Source organism: Cataglyphis hispanica, chromosome 22, assembly GCF_021464435.1.
Source record: "Cataglyphis hispanica isolate Lineage 1 chromosome 22, ULB_Chis1_1.0, whole genome shotgun sequence".
NCBI lineage: Eukaryota > Metazoa > Arthropoda > Insecta > Hymenoptera > Formicidae > Cataglyphis > Cataglyphis hispanica.
Genome location: NC_065975.1, coordinates 2,562,666 through 2,581,096, shown reverse-complemented (window position 1 = coordinate 2,581,096; position 18,431 = coordinate 2,562,666). Strand labels below are relative to the sequence as shown.

The 18,431-nt window shown below is 28.9% G+C and overlaps 2 protein-coding genes and 1 long non-coding RNA gene across 4 annotated transcripts; 2 read left to right on the top strand and 1 right to left on the bottom strand.

Moving 5' to 3' along the window:
• Positions 1-58: 58 nt before the first annotated feature.
• Positions 59-13,503, top strand: LOC126857553 (NADPH oxidase 5). Of its 2 annotated transcripts, none has more exons than XM_050607102.1 (20): positions 59-205; positions 4,700-4,794; positions 4,941-5,052; positions 6,124-6,221; positions 6,351-6,471; positions 6,688-6,838; positions 7,025-7,235; positions 7,407-7,633; positions 7,891-8,079; positions 8,264-8,457; positions 8,575-8,896; positions 9,087-9,231; positions 9,396-9,556; positions 9,723-9,876; positions 10,088-10,302; positions 10,576-10,769; positions 10,874-11,083; positions 11,369-11,572; positions 11,729-11,942; positions 13,358-13,503. In XM_050607102.1, exons 1-19 carry the CDS (start codon positions 59-61, stop codon positions 11,924-11,926), a joined length of 3,348 nt encoding a protein of 1,115 aa, XP_050463059.1. In that variant the 3' UTR covers positions 11,927-11,942; positions 13,358-13,503. The 2 variants fall into 2 exon arrangements, with proteins under 2 accessions (XP_050463059.1, XP_050463058.1); XM_050607101.1 differs by lacking the exon at positions 13,358-13,503 and adding an exon at positions 12,244-12,497.
• LOC126857582 (diacylglycerol kinase epsilon) lies at positions 12,662-16,683 on the bottom strand. The gene is made up of 11 exons (XM_050607184.1): positions 16,502-16,683; positions 15,626-15,835; positions 15,054-15,225; positions 14,833-14,963; positions 14,400-14,547; positions 14,087-14,304; positions 13,846-13,991; positions 13,591-13,759; positions 13,336-13,516; positions 13,134-13,270; positions 12,662-13,052 (listed from the first exon to the last, which is right to left on the bottom strand). The coding sequence occupies exons 2-11, from the start codon at positions 15,788-15,790 to the stop codon at positions 12,933-12,935; spliced, it is 1,587 nt and encodes a 528-aa protein (XP_050463141.1). The 5' UTR covers positions 15,791-15,835; positions 16,502-16,683; the 3' UTR covers positions 12,662-12,932.
• Positions 14,879-15,619, top strand: LOC126857658 (uncharacterized). The gene is made up of 3 exons (XR_007688530.1): positions 14,879-15,020; positions 15,115-15,243; positions 15,381-15,619. It is a non-coding gene; the product is annotated as an uncharacterized LOC126857658 (long non-coding RNA).
• Positions 16,684-18,431: the final 1,748 nt, after the last annotated feature.

Genomic DNA, 18,431 nt, shown 5'->3' with positions numbered 1-18,431 from the left:
ATTTCTTTCGCATCGTATCCTCGTTCTTCACAACACCTGTCGCGAACAATATTCAAGCATGGAAGAGAATATCAGCTGCATGGAGGAAGAATGTCTGATCGAGAAGAGGAGGGCCACTATTCTAAAAGAATGCAAGGAAATACTGCAGGAAGAAGGATCTGGACGCTACAGCAAGGATGCCTTTAGAAGACTCTTCCAAGGTCAGGTACGCATGTTCTCTTATTTAATTAGAATAAAAACTAATTAAACACACTAACATATATCATATGGTAAAATAGTAGCATAATTAAAATTAATTATATTTATGTAAATATAATTATGTAAATTTTTATTCTTTTTGTTTTTATTTTGTCGAGTTTTATATGAAAATGATATTTAAAAGAAATAAAAAAATAAAACAAATATAATAGTTTTTAAAATATCTTGCAATTTTCTTGTAATATAAAAAAAATTATATTTAAAAAAAATGAAGCTTGCCCAAAAATAAGAAAATTTCATAAAATATATAAAATATAAATACAGATGACATTATAAATTTTTTAAAAGGCATAAAAATGTTTAATGATTGTTACGAGTTTTCTGGGATGATGAGAAGCAGAAATGCCGCTTTTTCATTCATAAAATATGATTCTTATGTAGTAATTTCAATTTTATGTGACACGGATTAATTTTATGGGTTTTTCGATGATTTTGAAATATCTCGATTAAGGTATACGCATTACACAAATAAGTAGAACGTGATTTCGTAGGAAGAAATCGCGTATAATGCATAAAGAAGTATCGTAACTTACGAGAAAGCAATTATTACGAAATGCAAAAATCATTAAATCGGAACGTTGAAGATTACACGCGAGACAGCGACAAAGAAATACGGCCAACTAATTCGAATCATCTGCTGACGTTATATGCATGATTTGCAAAAATACATTGACCTTATATACAGATCTAATATTTCACGGTTTAATTGGCTAGACACTTGAATAAAACTTCTGCTAAATACAATCATTTGTGGGCAAAACATGTGTGATATCTTAATGAAACGGTAATTATATAAAATGACACACAAAGAGATAATTAATACTTTTGGTTTGTGTAGATTTTAGGAAAAATTTTTATATAAAAATTTGTATATAAAAAAAATAAGTATCTTCTACAAAAAGTTAGCTGCATCAACAAATTACATCGTCTTATTACAAACAAAATAATTATCTTGAAGTGAAGTCTAAATTTCGATTTATTCGATATATTTACGATATTGTATGATGCTGCAAATTTTAATATAACTAATCTTTTAATAAACTAACACGATTTTACAAGAAAAAAAATATAGCATTCTTATTATCTGATGCTTTCTTAAAATGGCCGTGAGAAATTGCAATTATCATAATTATTGGTTTGCCATCTCACTTTCTTTCGTGAAGAAAAAGCAGACTCGCATGGGACTAGTCGTGAAATCTCGATATTACGTCATTCGATGATATTGGCTTGTCAAGCAATTTTGGTTCTTTTGAAAAAGTATTTATAGATTTTACAATTGGCTTTTTTCTCGTGTTTAAATTACAAGATACTATAAATATTAATTTTAAAAGTAACTATAACTAATTAACCAAAATCATAATTAGATAAAATATATGTTTGATATGTGAGAAAAAATTCGCTGTATAAGAAATCATTGAAAACCTAATACAAGCTACTTCTTTAATAGATGAGTAAATACACAGATAATTTTTAGAAAATATTTGAGGATTAATTTATACAAGAATGCGAGACTTTAGAGTTTTAGAGGATATGGTGGAAAAATACAACCCACATTTATTTATTAGTTTTAACATTTTTACTTTAATATTATATCTATTATTTTAGATATTTTCAAAAAAAAAAAAAAATTTGAATCAATTTCTGGACAGTTTTCTGCGTGCATATTTTCTTTGTAATATTTTAAAAAATTTGATAAAAAATACAAGTGCATATCTATAGTTTTTACATTTATATTTTTAATTAAAAAAAAAACAACGTTCTTTAGATTATTATTGCAGCATAGACACAAAAAAAATGGAGCGAAATTCGATATGGACATCGGTACTGTATCGTGATATCGTGATCGTTTAACCAGTCAATCATTTCACACTCCAACAAAAAGCGTTGTCATTATATTGAATTTATGTATGATTGTGCAATGCTGCTCTACAAATGCGATGCCTGTTTGTCACCTATATCGACATGAAATTTTAATGTCGTCGTTTAAGATTTGATGTCTTTACTTATAAAAAAATTTATCACAAGAGCGTGGACAAGGCATATATTATTTTCTCATTTAAAGATTATATCTTTATGCGAAATTGACTTTGCTCCGGGATAAAGTTTAAATCCGTTAATGCAGCATTACACTTTCAGTTATAAGAAGATGCTTGCCAAATAAGGAAAGCTACGACATAGACGACGAGATTTCCTTATTGGAGCTAAAATATTTTCGACTGAGATTTACAATCTCGAGCTATTTATCGTACAATCGTCTCCTTTGTAAGATCGTGATCGGCAATGAGTTCTACGTTCGAGAATCCGCGTAAGAAAAGGAGACCCGAGGCGGCGGTGACGATACGATCGAAGGAAACGAGGGTCTCTATCGAGGGCCCCCCGGTTTTCGATCAAGGTGGCCGATCGCTGCGGGCGGAAGGCCTTGGTGCCCCGAGCGCCTCTCGGTCTCTTGGGATCGATCGATCGATCGCCGAGACCAATGATAAAACATAGCATCTCGGCTGGGGCCAACACCTCATTTAGTAAACCATCCATTAACCTTTTAACCGCTACTGGCATCAATTGCCGATACGCCATCGACTGTCATTATCGATCGTCGTTAAATATCGATTTACATTATTAAAACATTTAGGTTTTTTTAATATTTAAATTTAATTAAACTAGAAACAAAAATAAAAGGTTTAGAACTTAATTAGTTGAAGTTAGAAATTCAGTAAAAAAAAAAGATTTGATGATTGATATTATTAGAAAAAATATTAAACATGATATACAATTAAAATCATGATCACGTGTAAACAATATTAGTTTTATATTTTAAAATGTATGATATTTATAGCTTATAAATATGTTTATGATTATATTATTAAACATTAACAGATATTGGAGATACATATATGTATTTTATATATTTTTCTAACGTTATCTAATAATGTCATAACGTTTTTTTAATCACATATCTGTTCAAAATTAGATTATAAAAGTAATTAGGCTGTCACGTCAAGTCTACGTAATTATGATTGATTATTATCTTCTTTCTGCGGTTTTTGTAATATGCGCAAAAAATAGAAGAAATTAATAATGATTGATTAAAGAGATAAAAATATTCTTTTTATAAATATTTATATTCCTTTCTCGTATCTCTTATTTTAGTAACCGGATGCAGATTAGTCATAGAATATCATTGCAGCGCAAATCTCCATTCTTTCTCTGCATAACTGCATAGATCAGATATTAAAGATATTTTTATTTGAATATTATATATATTTAATTTAATTTGCTTCATTCATCCGTTTTATAAATAGCAAAGCATGTTCTCAAAAATTTAAAAAGAGTTATTTATATATATTATACAAATATATAAAATATATTTTTATATTTAATTCTAAACTCAATATCTCCTGTTTTTAAACAAATATTTTTTTCGCAGTTTAAATCATCTTTTATATTTGATTTTTATTTTATAATAGCCATCTATCTCTAAATTAGAATAAAATAAAACTCAAATCGCGTTCTCTTTGTGTGTAGTTAATATTATAATTAAATACTTTTTCAAGCGAAGTCCATTTAGAATTTAAATAAGTCGAAGATTTGTCGGAGTAAAAACGTTTAAAGGATCTGTCATTAAAAGTGTGAGTGATGGTTCAGGTGCAATCTGCATACATCACATTTACTAACTTACGAGATTGGGACATGTTTCTGGATCTTATACATGCTGAGGGAGCATGCAACGTAATCACTCATGACATTGACCCATTTTTTAACGATCGAGAGTGAAATACGCACGTGTGTATAGCCCGTCGTCAATATCCGATAGTGATCGATATGTGTCATATTAATGCTAAAGTTGATGCTGTCATATATGTACCTGAGGCTAGAATCTTAATAAATAGGTTTCCATTATCACACATTAACTTTGCTCCAGATATACATTACGTACGAGTAAATGTAGGAGATACATTTCAAATAATTTGCATTCAAATATGCAGCCTTTGAAATGGCCTGTGTGTATGTACAAATTTTCTCATTTAGATGATAAGTAGATTTATTTTAAAGCACTCACACACACACACACACACAAATAGCACTATTATTTTTTTTTGATAAACTATAATTAAGAACTATAAGTAAAACTTCCAGAAATTGTAACATTTATCTTTTTTCGTTATTTGCACAATCTTCAATAAAAAATTTAAATATCATAAATGTTTTGTGTTACATGATTCATTCTGCATATTATCTTAATATAATACTATTAATTAAACTTTTACATTAATAAAAATTAATTGATAACATTTATTACATTTATTACATTTTAAATATTTTATTAGAATATTATGTAAAAATTTAATGGTAATAAATTACTTATATTTTAATATTGTTTAGAAATTTTGTGATGGATAAATTGACATTTGCACTTATTAACAAATTCATAAATATTTTTCAGGTACTTCTTGGGAAATTATTTACACTGTTTGATCAAGATCGTGATGAGTTACTGAAGCAGGAAGAATGGATCGAATTCCTCAAAGGGAGGCTAACGTAAGAATAATTTTCTATTATTTATGAATATTCTTGCGAATATATTTTCGTGATTAGTAATTTTTCAATGATATTTTAAATATACTTGTATTTCCTAAATATATAGTTTATATTTTAATTCTACGTTATTTCTTTCATTTTATCAGAAACGAGAAGCAAAATCATTTTGTCGATCAGATCGAAAGTGTGGCATATGTCCTATGCGGGGAGAATCCAGTAAACCTCCTCAATTTTCAGCAGATTTTTTATACCAAAGGGGTAAGTTGTGTTATTTTTATATATTTGAAATATAAATAGACGCGTAACGAATTAAAATCAACATTTATCTGATAAGACGATAAGCCTCTCTCCGGTACTAGCCACAAAGGAAACACGTGCTTTTACATATTTGTTAGACACATTGCGAATTCTGAGACCTTCAAGAATTGTGCACGTAAGAGGAATATATATATATATATATATATATATATATATATATATATATATATATACGGGAAATGCCTGATGTCAGAAATGATTTTCATCAAAAGACAGATAAACAGTGAACCTGCAGAGCCCTGTGTCACGCGTATCTCAAGATGGTGAATAGTTTATAAAAAATTTAATCCTCGCGCGAGATTATACGTCATGTTCACGTAACATGTAATCATGCTCATCTACGTGCACATAATGTCAAACGATAGATATAAACATTATTAACGATAGACATAAACATTATTTAAACATTGACAGTTGCGTCCAATAAACAAGAAACATATGGAAAATTAATCTGCTTATTTACCGCGCTTTATCGACTTATAATTAGCTCATTATTTTATACTGATATTTTAAATTATACATTAGAAATATTACCGTAAATGCAAATTTTTTTAAAATAGCTAACAGCGTATATATACTTCATTCATAGGCACATCTCTTTACAGAGATACTTTATCCGCGTTATTTTTTTAGAGTCTATTGTCAAATATACTAATAATAAATTAATAATAATAATGCATGTACTTATATAAATTTTTTTTTGTATACATGTAATTTCGCATCTATTTCTTGACGAAGATAAACAAGAAAGATCTCTCCTAAAAGTCAGAAAGTGTCAGAAGAGAGACTATTAAATTATAAGTGTACTTAAGTTACAAATGTGCTGTTTGTCAACCCACCCTGCAAGCGCACGTGTTTGTAACGTCAAATGACGTCAAATGACATTATTTTGACATTTTAAAATGACGTGCATTTACTACTTGGGAATTCTTCAATTCTTCGAGAAGCAAATATAAGAACGTTTTGTATCAGATACATTTAATATTTAAGAATGCCTGTCACATGTTACAGATCGTGGATAAACTGTTCCGTTTAATCGATCAAGAAAACTCAGGGTACGTAACGTCAGCCCAAATCATGGAGTTTATATCTGGCGTGAGTAATACCAGGTAATACGCGCTTATTATATGAAATTATAGAGATTTAATATCCTTGCTTTCGCGATATTAAGCGCTCTTTCTTACTAAGCTTTGTAATTTTGTTAGCTTTTGATCGTTAATCAAAATACTTTTTGTCAGACCACGTGCTGGCTTCGATAAAGGAAATCTCGAATGGCTCGAAAAGATATTTAAGCAGACCGTTGGAAATGAGAGGGAAATACGACGCGAAGAATTCAACACAATTGTCACTTCAAAGAATGTAGGCAGGAAGCAGTTTTCTTTATTTCAAACGCGCAGTTTTCTATAATTTTGACTTCGGCTTTTGAAATATTCTAATTGCGTTTTTGTTTTTCTCAATATTTTATTTATTGTTTGTTCTATATTTATATAATTCACTATGCAAGCAAAGTTTATACATTGATGGCACAAAATTTTATTTATTAATAATAATATTTATCTCTCAATTAATTTTTAGCCATTCTTCACCGAAAGAGTCTTTCAAATATTTGACAAGGATAATTCTAGCACGATATCGCTTCAAGAATTTTTGGATGCTATGCATCAATTTGCTGGAAAGTCTCCCGACGATAAGATTAGGTTCCTCTTCAAAGTTTATGATATTGATGGTAATATTTATGATCATGTGTTACTTATTTACACAAAATATTTATGAATCTTGGCATCAAAAGACTTGCAAAAAACTAGAATGCATCTGAAAAATTAAAAACTTTTTCTTTTTAAATTTTTAAATATTTTTATCTGTATCTAAATTATTTTCATTATTCCACATATTTTTTTAAAACCAATAAAAGGCGATGGATTGATACAACTTCGCGAACTGGAACATGTGATGAGAGCTTGTATGGAAGAAAATGGAATGAAGTTCAGCGACGAACAAATTGAAGATTTAACAATTGCACTCTTTGAGGATGCTGATCAGGATAACAGAGGAGCGATCACCTTTGAAGCTTTAAAAAGGCAGTTAGAGAAACATGACGGTCTGTTGGAAAACCTTTCAATCAGGTTAGATAGAAAATTATAAGCTATATATATATAAATTAGATATATAATTAAGTTAAAAGGAGAGTACGTTTAATTTTTTTATTTAATTTTACTTCATAAAATTTAATTATTACAATAAATTTTGAATTGTTACGTTTTTAAAGCAAGTATTAAACATAAAAAAAATCGCAGCATAGATCGATGGCTTGTACCACCGCAACCGAAACCAAAACGAAGATCCATTTTGAGAATGTTTTCGTCCCTTTGCCCGTACCAACTCACAAAACCATATATGAAGAATAATTACGTTTACATCGCTTTTATTTTAATATTTGTTCTTATTAACGTGGCTTTATTTGTCTCTCGTCTTTATGAGTATCGAAATTATAACGGCTACCTGATGATTGCACGTGCATGTGGTAAGAAGAATATAAAAACATATAAAAATATATAAAAATATAAAGTTTATTTGTTTTAAATATTTAAATGTATCACATAAATGTGATGAAATTTTTATAAATATTTTTTTATAGATACAATTTTTTTTCACAAGTTTGTAGTCATTATTTTCAAACAAGTATTAACTATTTAATATTAAATTAAATTTCTTGATATTAAAAAAAAAAAAATGCAAAAAGATCTAGAACTAAACTGATTTGACAAAATTTTATTTTAGGACAATGTTTGAACTTTGATTGCACATTTATTCTGATCCTGATGTTGCGCCAGTGCATCACGTTTCTACGAACGCACGGCTTTAACTCTGTATTGCCTCTAGATCACCACATATATCTCCATAAAATGACAGGGATATTGATTGGAATCTTTAGCATTGTACACACTCTGATGCATCTTATTTATTGCGGTATATTTAATAGCTTTTTTATATATACAGTTATATAATGTGATATACATAATTTAATTTGGAAAATTTAAAACGTATACTTTTTTTCAAGAGAGAGAAACCGAGATCACGATTCACCTCATCTTATATTTAATTATAATAAAATTAATAACAATTATATTTTTTTATTACGCATCATCTATAGATACGGTGATTATAAAAGATGAGAAAATAAATAGTGGAAACTACACGATGTCCGAATGGTTGTTGACAAGTCGGCCTGGATATTTTGGTTTGGTGGCAGGCAGTGCGTATCCAACTGGTGTAGTTCTGATTATTATACTTGTCATTATGACCGTTTGTTCTATGGCATTTGTACGGCGCGGAGGTTGTTTTGAGGTATTATTATTTTGTCATTGTATATATATATTTTTTAATGTTTATTGGTTTGATCGTACATATATATATTTTTTTATCTTCTTTTTACAACAATTTTATTTTTTATTTGAAACACAGATATTTTATTGGTCTCATCTGCTGTATATACCGTTCTGGATTTTAATAATCTTTCATGGCCCAAATTTTTGGAAATGGTTTGTCGTTCCTGGCGTGATATACTTGGTGGAAAAATTTCGTCAATTGATATGGTTACGTTCGCAGCGTGGCAAGACGTACATAAGTTCCGGTCTCCTGTTACCTTCGAAGGTGACTCACTTGGTCATAAAGAGACCACCTCATTTCCACTTTTATCCCGGCGATTATATATTCGTTAATATTCCGGTGATAGCAAGATATGAATGGCATCCTTTTACCATTAGCAGTGCTCCGGAACAGGAAGGTAAGCTGTTTTTTGTAATTTTATACCAATCTCGAACCCAAGAATAATTTTTTTTTTAAAACAATACTACTGATATAATAAATGAACATAAAAATATAAGTTTATTGATAATAGAAAAAAAAATTATTTATACGCAATACAGTAATTATATATTCAGAGGAAATTTGATATTGATAATATTTTTGTACAGATTACATGTGGCTGCACATTCGTGCAGTCGGTGAATGGACCAACAGTCTTTATTCATACTTTGAAAAAAAGCAAATAAAACTGCATTGCGGCGATATCTCACTTGTTGAAAACTGCGATAATTCGAATTCTCCTCGAAAGAAATCGTAAGTCTGCTGATTCCAAAATACTTATGCAAAATTCACACAGAAATAATGTTTATGCAAACTCAATATGCAAAGTAATTATTTCTAATAATTATAAATTGTCACGTTATTAATAAATAATTGGTTATTGTATGTCGTATACATTTATATCTTTCATCATGTAGATTTCTCAGTGGCAAGAAACCGCCACTTATTACGAGACAGAAAGCTTCAACAGAATCGATAGCTCATGGTCTTGATAATCCTACGTTTGTATCTGATGTGGCGAATACCATATTGCATACACCTATTAGTAACCAATCTGTATATTTGAAAACTCCAGAAAGTAAGACTTATATGCGTACTTAAGTAATGATTGATAATTTTATCACATATTATTTGTGCATATATTGTATTACCTATATTGTTTTTTTAAAAAAGTAATAATACTATCAAGATTAATTATGTTATTAAAGTCACATTATTTTTAATAATAAGTTTAATTAATATAGATGCATTGGAATTAAATAAGGGATGGACGGATACGTCTGCTAGAAGAGATAGGAGACTCCATCGATTGCTTCTTGGTAGCAAAATGCCGCTTGAAAAATCACACTCAATGCCCGATATACAAACAAAAAATAAGAAAAAAGAACGACTTAGAGCGTGAGTAGATTTATAATGTAAAGCACTTACTCATCTTTGAAAAGTTACTGTCTCATCTCGTTATTCCTTTATTATTACGATTAATTCTCTCTAAATATTTTATTAAATTAATATCGTGTATATATTGTTGCTACAATCATAATGATTTCCAAAATATTAATCTTGTAAAGCAGTTTATACATATGTATATAAGTGAATGATATTTGTCTAGTCTTCGTGATTACACGAGATCAGAGTCGGAGAGAAGTTTCGATGAATGCCAGATGAAACGTGCGCGGTTGAAATCATTGGGCTTAGCTTATTTGAGTCCGCAGAATAAATCATTGGCTCAAAGTTTTCGGTACATGCGGACGAAACCGACGATCATCGCTTTTAAAACACCCAGTCTCGAAACGTGTGATTACGAATTCGATACATCGACCACTGGTAAGTTGTGAAATAAAAAATTATAATACTTATTTGGACATATATTATGCAAGAGAGAAAGGATTTCTCCCTGAAATACAGTAGGATGCAATAACGATATTCTATAATAATAATAATTATAAAAAATTAATTTATTATGTACGTTAATTAATTATATTTATCACAAATGATTTAGAATGTATTTTTGTTTTAATACGTATCGCTACCACAAAAATAATTTAAAACACAAATTTTTATATATTATTTTTAATTGTTACATGTGTGTTTATACAGTATCAAATGTAAATACGAGCGAAAATGAAATTTCCACGCCTACTACACCTGCAGTGGCTATGCAGATTGCGGCGGAAGAAGGAAGATTGAGGAAAGTTTTTAACGAAGCTACGAATAGTTCAGAGAATCTAGACTTGAAAACCGAAAGTTCTTCTCACACACCCATAAATTACCCCATAGGAAAGCCATTGGAGGTAAAGAACTTTTTCTAATTTTTATATAGGTTTTACACAACTTTATGATTTTTATTAATAACTACGAATTGCTTCGCATAAATAATAGTCTCGTATCATTGTAGATCTTTTTAGATGGTCCTTATGGCACACCGTCGAGCCACATCTTTCGCGCGCAACATGCTGTTTTAATTGGCACAGGAATTGGAGTTACACCCTTCGCCTCTATATTACAATCAATTATGCATCGATACTGGAAAGCGAGGCATACTTGTCCAAAGTGTTCCTTCTCCTGGGCCAGTGAAATTCCACCCACTGTAATGAATTTACGAAAGGTGAATACACACATTTGCATTTTAATTCTACATTTTATCAATCTTGGAATAACATTTATGTAAATTAATAAATATACTTTTATTGATAAATAACGATAAATATATTTGTGATAATGCACAAGTATATAATAAGCAAAAATTCGTATAAAAACAAAGCTCGAAATTATATTGCTAAATATATCAGAACAAAGATAATTGTTTAATCGTATTTATATACTGTCATCATATTCGTTGATTTGCTCATATTCTTTGTATTGAATTCTCAAGCTTAGAAAAATATTCTAGGTGGACTTCTTTTGGATCAATCGTGATCAACGTTCGTTTGAATGGTTTGTTAACTTGCTGTCGCAACTTGAAATGGAACAGGCCGAATTAGGTATCACCATGGAACGCTTTCTGGAGATGCATATGTACATCACAAGCGCGTTACAAAAGAACGATATGAAAGCGGTCGGTTTGCAATTAGCGCTGGAACTCCTGCACGAGAAGGTTAGAGATTTTAATAATTATTTTGCAAGAGTTTATATATAAATAATTAAGTCTCAAATTTATACTAGAAATATTTTTAAATAGATGATAAAATATTTGATTTATTTTAATTTTAATTATTCCATTACATATTATTTCTTATTATTATTTAATTAGGAGAAACGAGACCTTATCACAGGTTTAAAAACCAGAACAAACGCTGGTCGTCCCAATTGGGATAAGGTTTTCAAGCAGCTGCAGGATAAGAAGAAAGGAAAAATTACAGTTTTTTACTGCGGCCCGCCACAGCTCGCTAGAATTCTTCGATACAAATGCGATCAGTTTGGATTTTGCTTTAGAAAGGAATCTTTCTGATATCTCAAAGGAAAAGGTATTCGGTAATTATTGTACTATAAAATATATGAAAAATGTTGACAATAATTTGCCATTTGTCAAACACTTTTTGTATTATTTTTACGAATTATATAATTATGTATAATAATTGCATTTTAACAAATTATTTTTCGTGATTTTAATATTATATATACTTACGAATAATTTTTCGGTTGATTTTGAATTTTAAACTTCTGTACAACATTTATCATTTTATGTAGTCAAAAATGATTTTGGTTATTATTAATTATATTTTCCAATTTTTTATGTATTTTAATCAATGTCCTTCATCATTCTAGCTGTCTCGTGCAAAATCCAAATAGTTATCAAAATGAATAGAAAATGTATCTGTCGTTCTGTCATGATTTAATAAAATTCTTTGTTATTCTCTTTTACATCTTCAAAAAGGAAAATTGCCGATATCTTCTGTTTATATAATTTTCTCGGATTATTATAAATTTTAGATCAAGAATTATATTAAATTATATGGATAATGTTAAATATTTTTTATTAAAGTCACTTACACATAAATTTCTAAGTCGAGATTAGTTGCCAATTTCGCGTCATTGATAAAAATAGAACATCATTAATTTGAGATAAGTGTGAAGAACGTAAAGAGGATAGAAGAAAGGTAAATCAAGCATTTTTTTTTAAATATTAGAAAGACAATTTTAATAAACATTAAAATATCTTTATTCTCTCTTTATATATATTATTTTATTGTTCATATATTTTTATTATAAATGCTGCATCAATAAATAGAATTACGAAATATTTATAATCCATAAAAGATATAACATTTACATTTACATACATTTTTTTTGCTATAACATTGACTAGATTTGTTCATCCCTCATTATATTATATTTTAATCACCATTGTCAAATAGCTAAATTAGAACCGGCTCTAGTGAATACATGCACTGGTAATCGAACAGTAATGTATATATAAATGCTTTTGTGCAAATTTTTAGTATAGTCACATGTATTCAAAAATCATTGCTCATCAACATAGATGCCTGATTGCAGTAAGTTATGCTAAACTCGCAAGGATGTTGGTACCAAGGCTCACCATCCACTTGCATGGCGCATGGTCGCGATAATTTTATCTGAACGACAAATATTCATTACATGTATAATTGTGCAGGTGCAAGAAGATTTTTGAAATTGCTAAAAAATTTTAAAAATACCTTCACCGTACTAGCTTGACCGACTCTATAGGGTTTCGAGAGACCTACTTGCAGCTGAGCCATGTGGAATGAAGAATAAAGAGCCACTACTTCCAGCTTGCCATCGTTAATACTTTGTACTCCTGAACTTTCCTCATCTGTTAAATAACATATATATAATAGTAATACTAGTAAAATATTTGTTTATATCGATTATATTAACCTTCTGCTCCCATTTTCCATAGATCGACCCCAGCCGCCCAAGATGGAATGTTAAGTATCACTACGCTTTCAATGGAGGGCAATTCCACCTTCTTATCATCTAAATAAACCTCCAAACTTTTCTCGAGATCTTTGCATTCTCTTTCCACAACTTGTTGCGTACCAAAACACAAATATAATAACTGCAATAGATACAAATTTATTCAATTTGCATAACGCATAAACGAAAGATTTATTTATTTTACGAAGAAATTACTTTGTTAAATATCCTATGACTGAAGAAATAAAATCGGCTCTCTCTTGTGCGATGAAAATTCAAAGTAACTTGTGCGTCGACGCCCACGCTTATGTAATTGTACATAAATAAGGTTCGGTACGAACCTCTGAATCCTAGGCCGCCGCATGGTTTTATCATCACGGACCACCTAAATCATAAAAGTTTCACGTACCTCTAATTAAACGATAATGTAAAAAGAAGCGCGTATATCTCACTTTTTTATCACATATGTACCTATCAAGCATCACTCTCTCCGCTGTTTGCACCTTCTTCAGGATCTCTACGGGATCCAAATGCGAATCGTGTTCCTTTCCCCATCCTAATACTCTAGATAAATCATTACCTGTCCCCAAAGGAATTATTGCTACAGACGGAAGAGGCTGTGTCATATAAAAACATTTGTTTGTACTCGTACCTATCATGCAAGTAAAAATATGTAATTTATACTAAAAAAAAAAAAAGAATTTATATATACCTTTAGCTCAAGTTTGTTAATAGTATTCAGTAACCAGGCGATGGTTCCATCGCCACCGGCTACAAGTATGGTAGATGGGGTTTTTCCTAACAAACGGCACCATTCGAGAGCAGCGACCGGATCGCGCTCAGCTAAGTCCATGATTTGTGCGGGGTTTAACAATCTTCTGAATAGAGATAAAATTTGCCCACCATCGTTGTTCCCAGATTTTCTATTTCCTGCACAAAAAAAAAAAAGAATTTTGAGAATACGTATGTTTCGAGCAATTTTTATTTCTTTTATTGTTGATTCTTTTTTTTTTTTTTTTATTTACCTACAACTATGATTGGATTCCAATCAAGCCAATTTGGTGGTATAATAGAACGAAGATGTAACCTGCGTCTCATTGTGCTACGTCGATTTATCACTTCCAAACTTCCTGGTGGAATAATCATTAATTTGAACTTTCCGAAATCACATATCTGAAAAGCAAGTATACTTGATTTTCCTGAATCTGTTTTATTTTTTTGCAATAATCGAAATAAAAAGCGTTATCGCTATAGAAACAGCAAAACGCTATTCTAAAATTGCTATTTTTATTATTCAGATAATTTTTTTAAATAAGAGACAAAAATAATTGTTTAGTTATTTTAAAAATCAAAAAGTTATCACAAATGTAACGTGACTAACGCAAAAACTCTCTACATATACGACGCGAAAGAAATAAAAAAAGATACACAAAATGGAAAAATATCGATAATTATTACTTCAGAGAGGGCAGATTTACATGCTTCGTGAACACATCTCTGACACCAACAACACCACCAGTCTGTGAGGCCGGGTTCTACGTCGCACTCATCTTCGCAGATATAGCAAATGGCAACAAGTGGTAAATTACCTTCAGATACAACGAAATATATCTATTTAAAGAGCGAAATATTGAAGAGGACACATGGTATTCGTTACATATTAGTAAACAATAACACACCTTTGACCCAATGATGCTTCATCGGTTGATCATTATTAGAAGTTATTACTTTACATTTTAGCTGTTTATCGGCAAGCTTTATGCAGCCTCGATCCGCACACACACCGCAAGAATCACAAAAAAGGCCATCAAGATTCAACAATAGAGCCTCGCAAATACTACAGTAATACGTCTGTATATCGAAATGCATGTATGTAAAGAATAATTTTATATATATTCCTTTTCATTAAATTTATTATTGCTTGAACTTTATGTTAAATATATATGATCTTTTTTTCATGGTATTAAGATTGCTATTTTTATCATGCTATATATAATATTTTGTAGATTAAATAAATATTCTCACATGACACACAAGAGATCATGCAATGGTATAAAAAATTATTATTATTATCATTATGTCAATGGAGCAAGTAGAAAAAATACTTATATTATTTATATTTAAAAATGATTATATTGAAATATATTTGGAGTCATATTGAAATACTCGGAAATATTTGAAATGGATATTTCATTTTATTGCTATAAGAAACGACCTATTAAAATAATTCTATAAAAATTCTTGAAAGTACCTTAGTTGTTCCTCTGATTGACTTCCAATTATGTTCCTTTGTAACATCTCTAATCTGAATATGAGGATTACTTATTAGATATCGGAAGAAATTAACCGTGAATACAAAAAAAATCATGGTAGACAATGTAGGTAGAATAATAATGTTCAGATCTTCGTCCCACATAATGTTAAATAATGTGTCTTTTGCAGTATTCCAAAAATTTATAATCTGAAATTAATATAATGTCAAGCATATATATAATAAATTATTTTTCTTATAGATTTCTTTCTCTTAAAGAAATATTCTTAGACATTAAAATAACAAAAAATATTGTAAAATATTTATATTGCAATTAAGATATTACCTAAAGTGTTCATAACATAATAAAACTAATATTTTTGGTATAAATAATAATTTTTAGATTCCAATACATTTATTTATTTATGATATTTCCGCAAAATAATATAAAAATTATTAATGAATATTGTTTATAACAAATTAAATCAGTTGTACAAAAAAAATAATATAAATCAGAATGACCAACTTATTGAGAAATTATAAAAAAAATTGTTTTTTTTTATTTTTTTAAATTTTACTATGCATATCATTATTTTAATATTTATTATTTTGCATATAGGAGTTAATTAATTACTTTTAATTAAAAGATATGTCTCTTTAGAAATTTGTTTGAATATTATTTTGTCAACATTTATGACTTGTGTCTCATGTTCTTTTTATATCGATAAAATAAATAAAAATGGATCAATAACTTTGTAATCAGATAATGCAAATTTATGAAAATGATGACTTATAATTTTCTCGTAGAAACTGATTTAATCCTGCAATAAGATGTAATAATAAATAAAATGTAAGGTAAATTTAATTGCTACTTACGTTACGTGTGACGGATGTGACAGCAACTTTTTTCAAGTCATTTCTACATATTATATATGTATATTTGTATATTATTCATGTATATCATAGATGTGTTTTACTTGGTACTGCTTAATCTGTCAACTACGACTTGTTTATTACAGCTGTTTTTATCAAGATTGCTGGTCATGCGTCATGCTTATAGGAATGGAATGAGTATCTCGATTCTTTTCGATTAGTCGAGATGTCGATACTTTTCTCGATTAAAAATCGAGTATTCCTTCGATGTTTCCAAATTTGATCAATCAATTTTACATCAATGTTTCTTTTTATACAATGCTATTAACAAAAAGAAGCTTAAATTGACTATCCCGATACTTTTCGTGAGATAATTTTTTTTATATCAAGTATCCAGAAGAGAGGCGCTTACATGGAAACTATCATACTGGATCATTTAAGAACATACCACATTCAATCAACTTGGAATACTTGCGAATATGAGAGATTTAAGTATGAGAGAGAAAAAATTATGACTACAATTATTATATGTAGAACACAAAAAATAGCTTCCAAATAAAAATTTATGGATAGTAATGTCAAATGTAGGCAAATTGCATTACGATATTTAAACTTGAATTTAAAATTAAACTTGAAATTAAAATTTAATTTAATTTAAGTTAACAAAATAAGTAATATTACATCATATATATGTGCGTGAAAATTTAAAATCTTAATTTCTAGGATAAATTGATTTAACACTAAGTAAATATTTGCATCATATAAGTAGATAATAATTTGATTAGATAAGAAAATTCCTTTTCTTATCTAGAAAAGAAGTTCTTGCGTAGATTTTCAATTAATGAATATGTCAAAGGAAAGATATTGTCAGAATATATAATTAAGAAATTTTGGGATTCTATAGGTCGTATCTAGAAGGTAAATTCATGATCTCATAGAAGCCAAGCTTTAATACTGTCATCTACATCCATTTTAGAGACATAGAATTATATAGCTACGTTCCGATACTGCTGATAAAATCACTTTAGGCTTGTTACAATAAATTATGAAACATGTCTCATATATATATATATATCAAATTGTATATTTTATTAACAAATAAAGTAAAATTATTGTCTTTTTAATTCAAAATTTGATAAAATATAAAATAATAATATTAAATTAATTTAATAATAATATTATTAGTTATATTAATAGTACTGAAACAATAATAATAAATATAGTTTCTTGATTAAAATATAATAAATTTTATTCTTAGAATAAAAGATTAGATTTTATTTGCGACGACATCTCATATTGAATTTAATTTAAAATACAAAATACAGAATATGTATGTGAATTTATGGAATATTGAATATTTCAAAATAATAACAAATTAGTTCTCGTATAAATGTATTTGGATTTTACGGCGTATTATTGTTGATATACTCGCTCAACTTGTTGTTATTTATACGGCGAAACTTGAGGAGGAAGGTTGGTGCTCGGCGTATCGTCGGATTATTTTTCGAGAAATGCGATTATATTTCTTGTATTATAATTAGCAACACGTAAGTGTATCTTAATCATTTTTTAATGATAAATGTCAAGATTTTATCTTGCTCGAAATTATTGTTAGTATTCTGTCGTATAACTATCGTTTTGTTGCAATTTTTACGAATAATGATTATTTTTTTAACAATGCTCAAAATTAAATATATTTATATTTTGTTCGATACTCTTTATCACTCGACTTTTTGATAATCTAAATATATGTAATTCGGATTGAGAAAGCGTAATAAAAAATGTGCGAATCGCAAGATCAAGTAATTAAAATAACAGGCCTTGCAATACATAAATCGTTTAATAATCAATCTATAATTTAAAACATATTTATTGAGAATATATATTTCATAGTTTATAAAATATTTTGGCAACGAGAATTAGGATAATAACA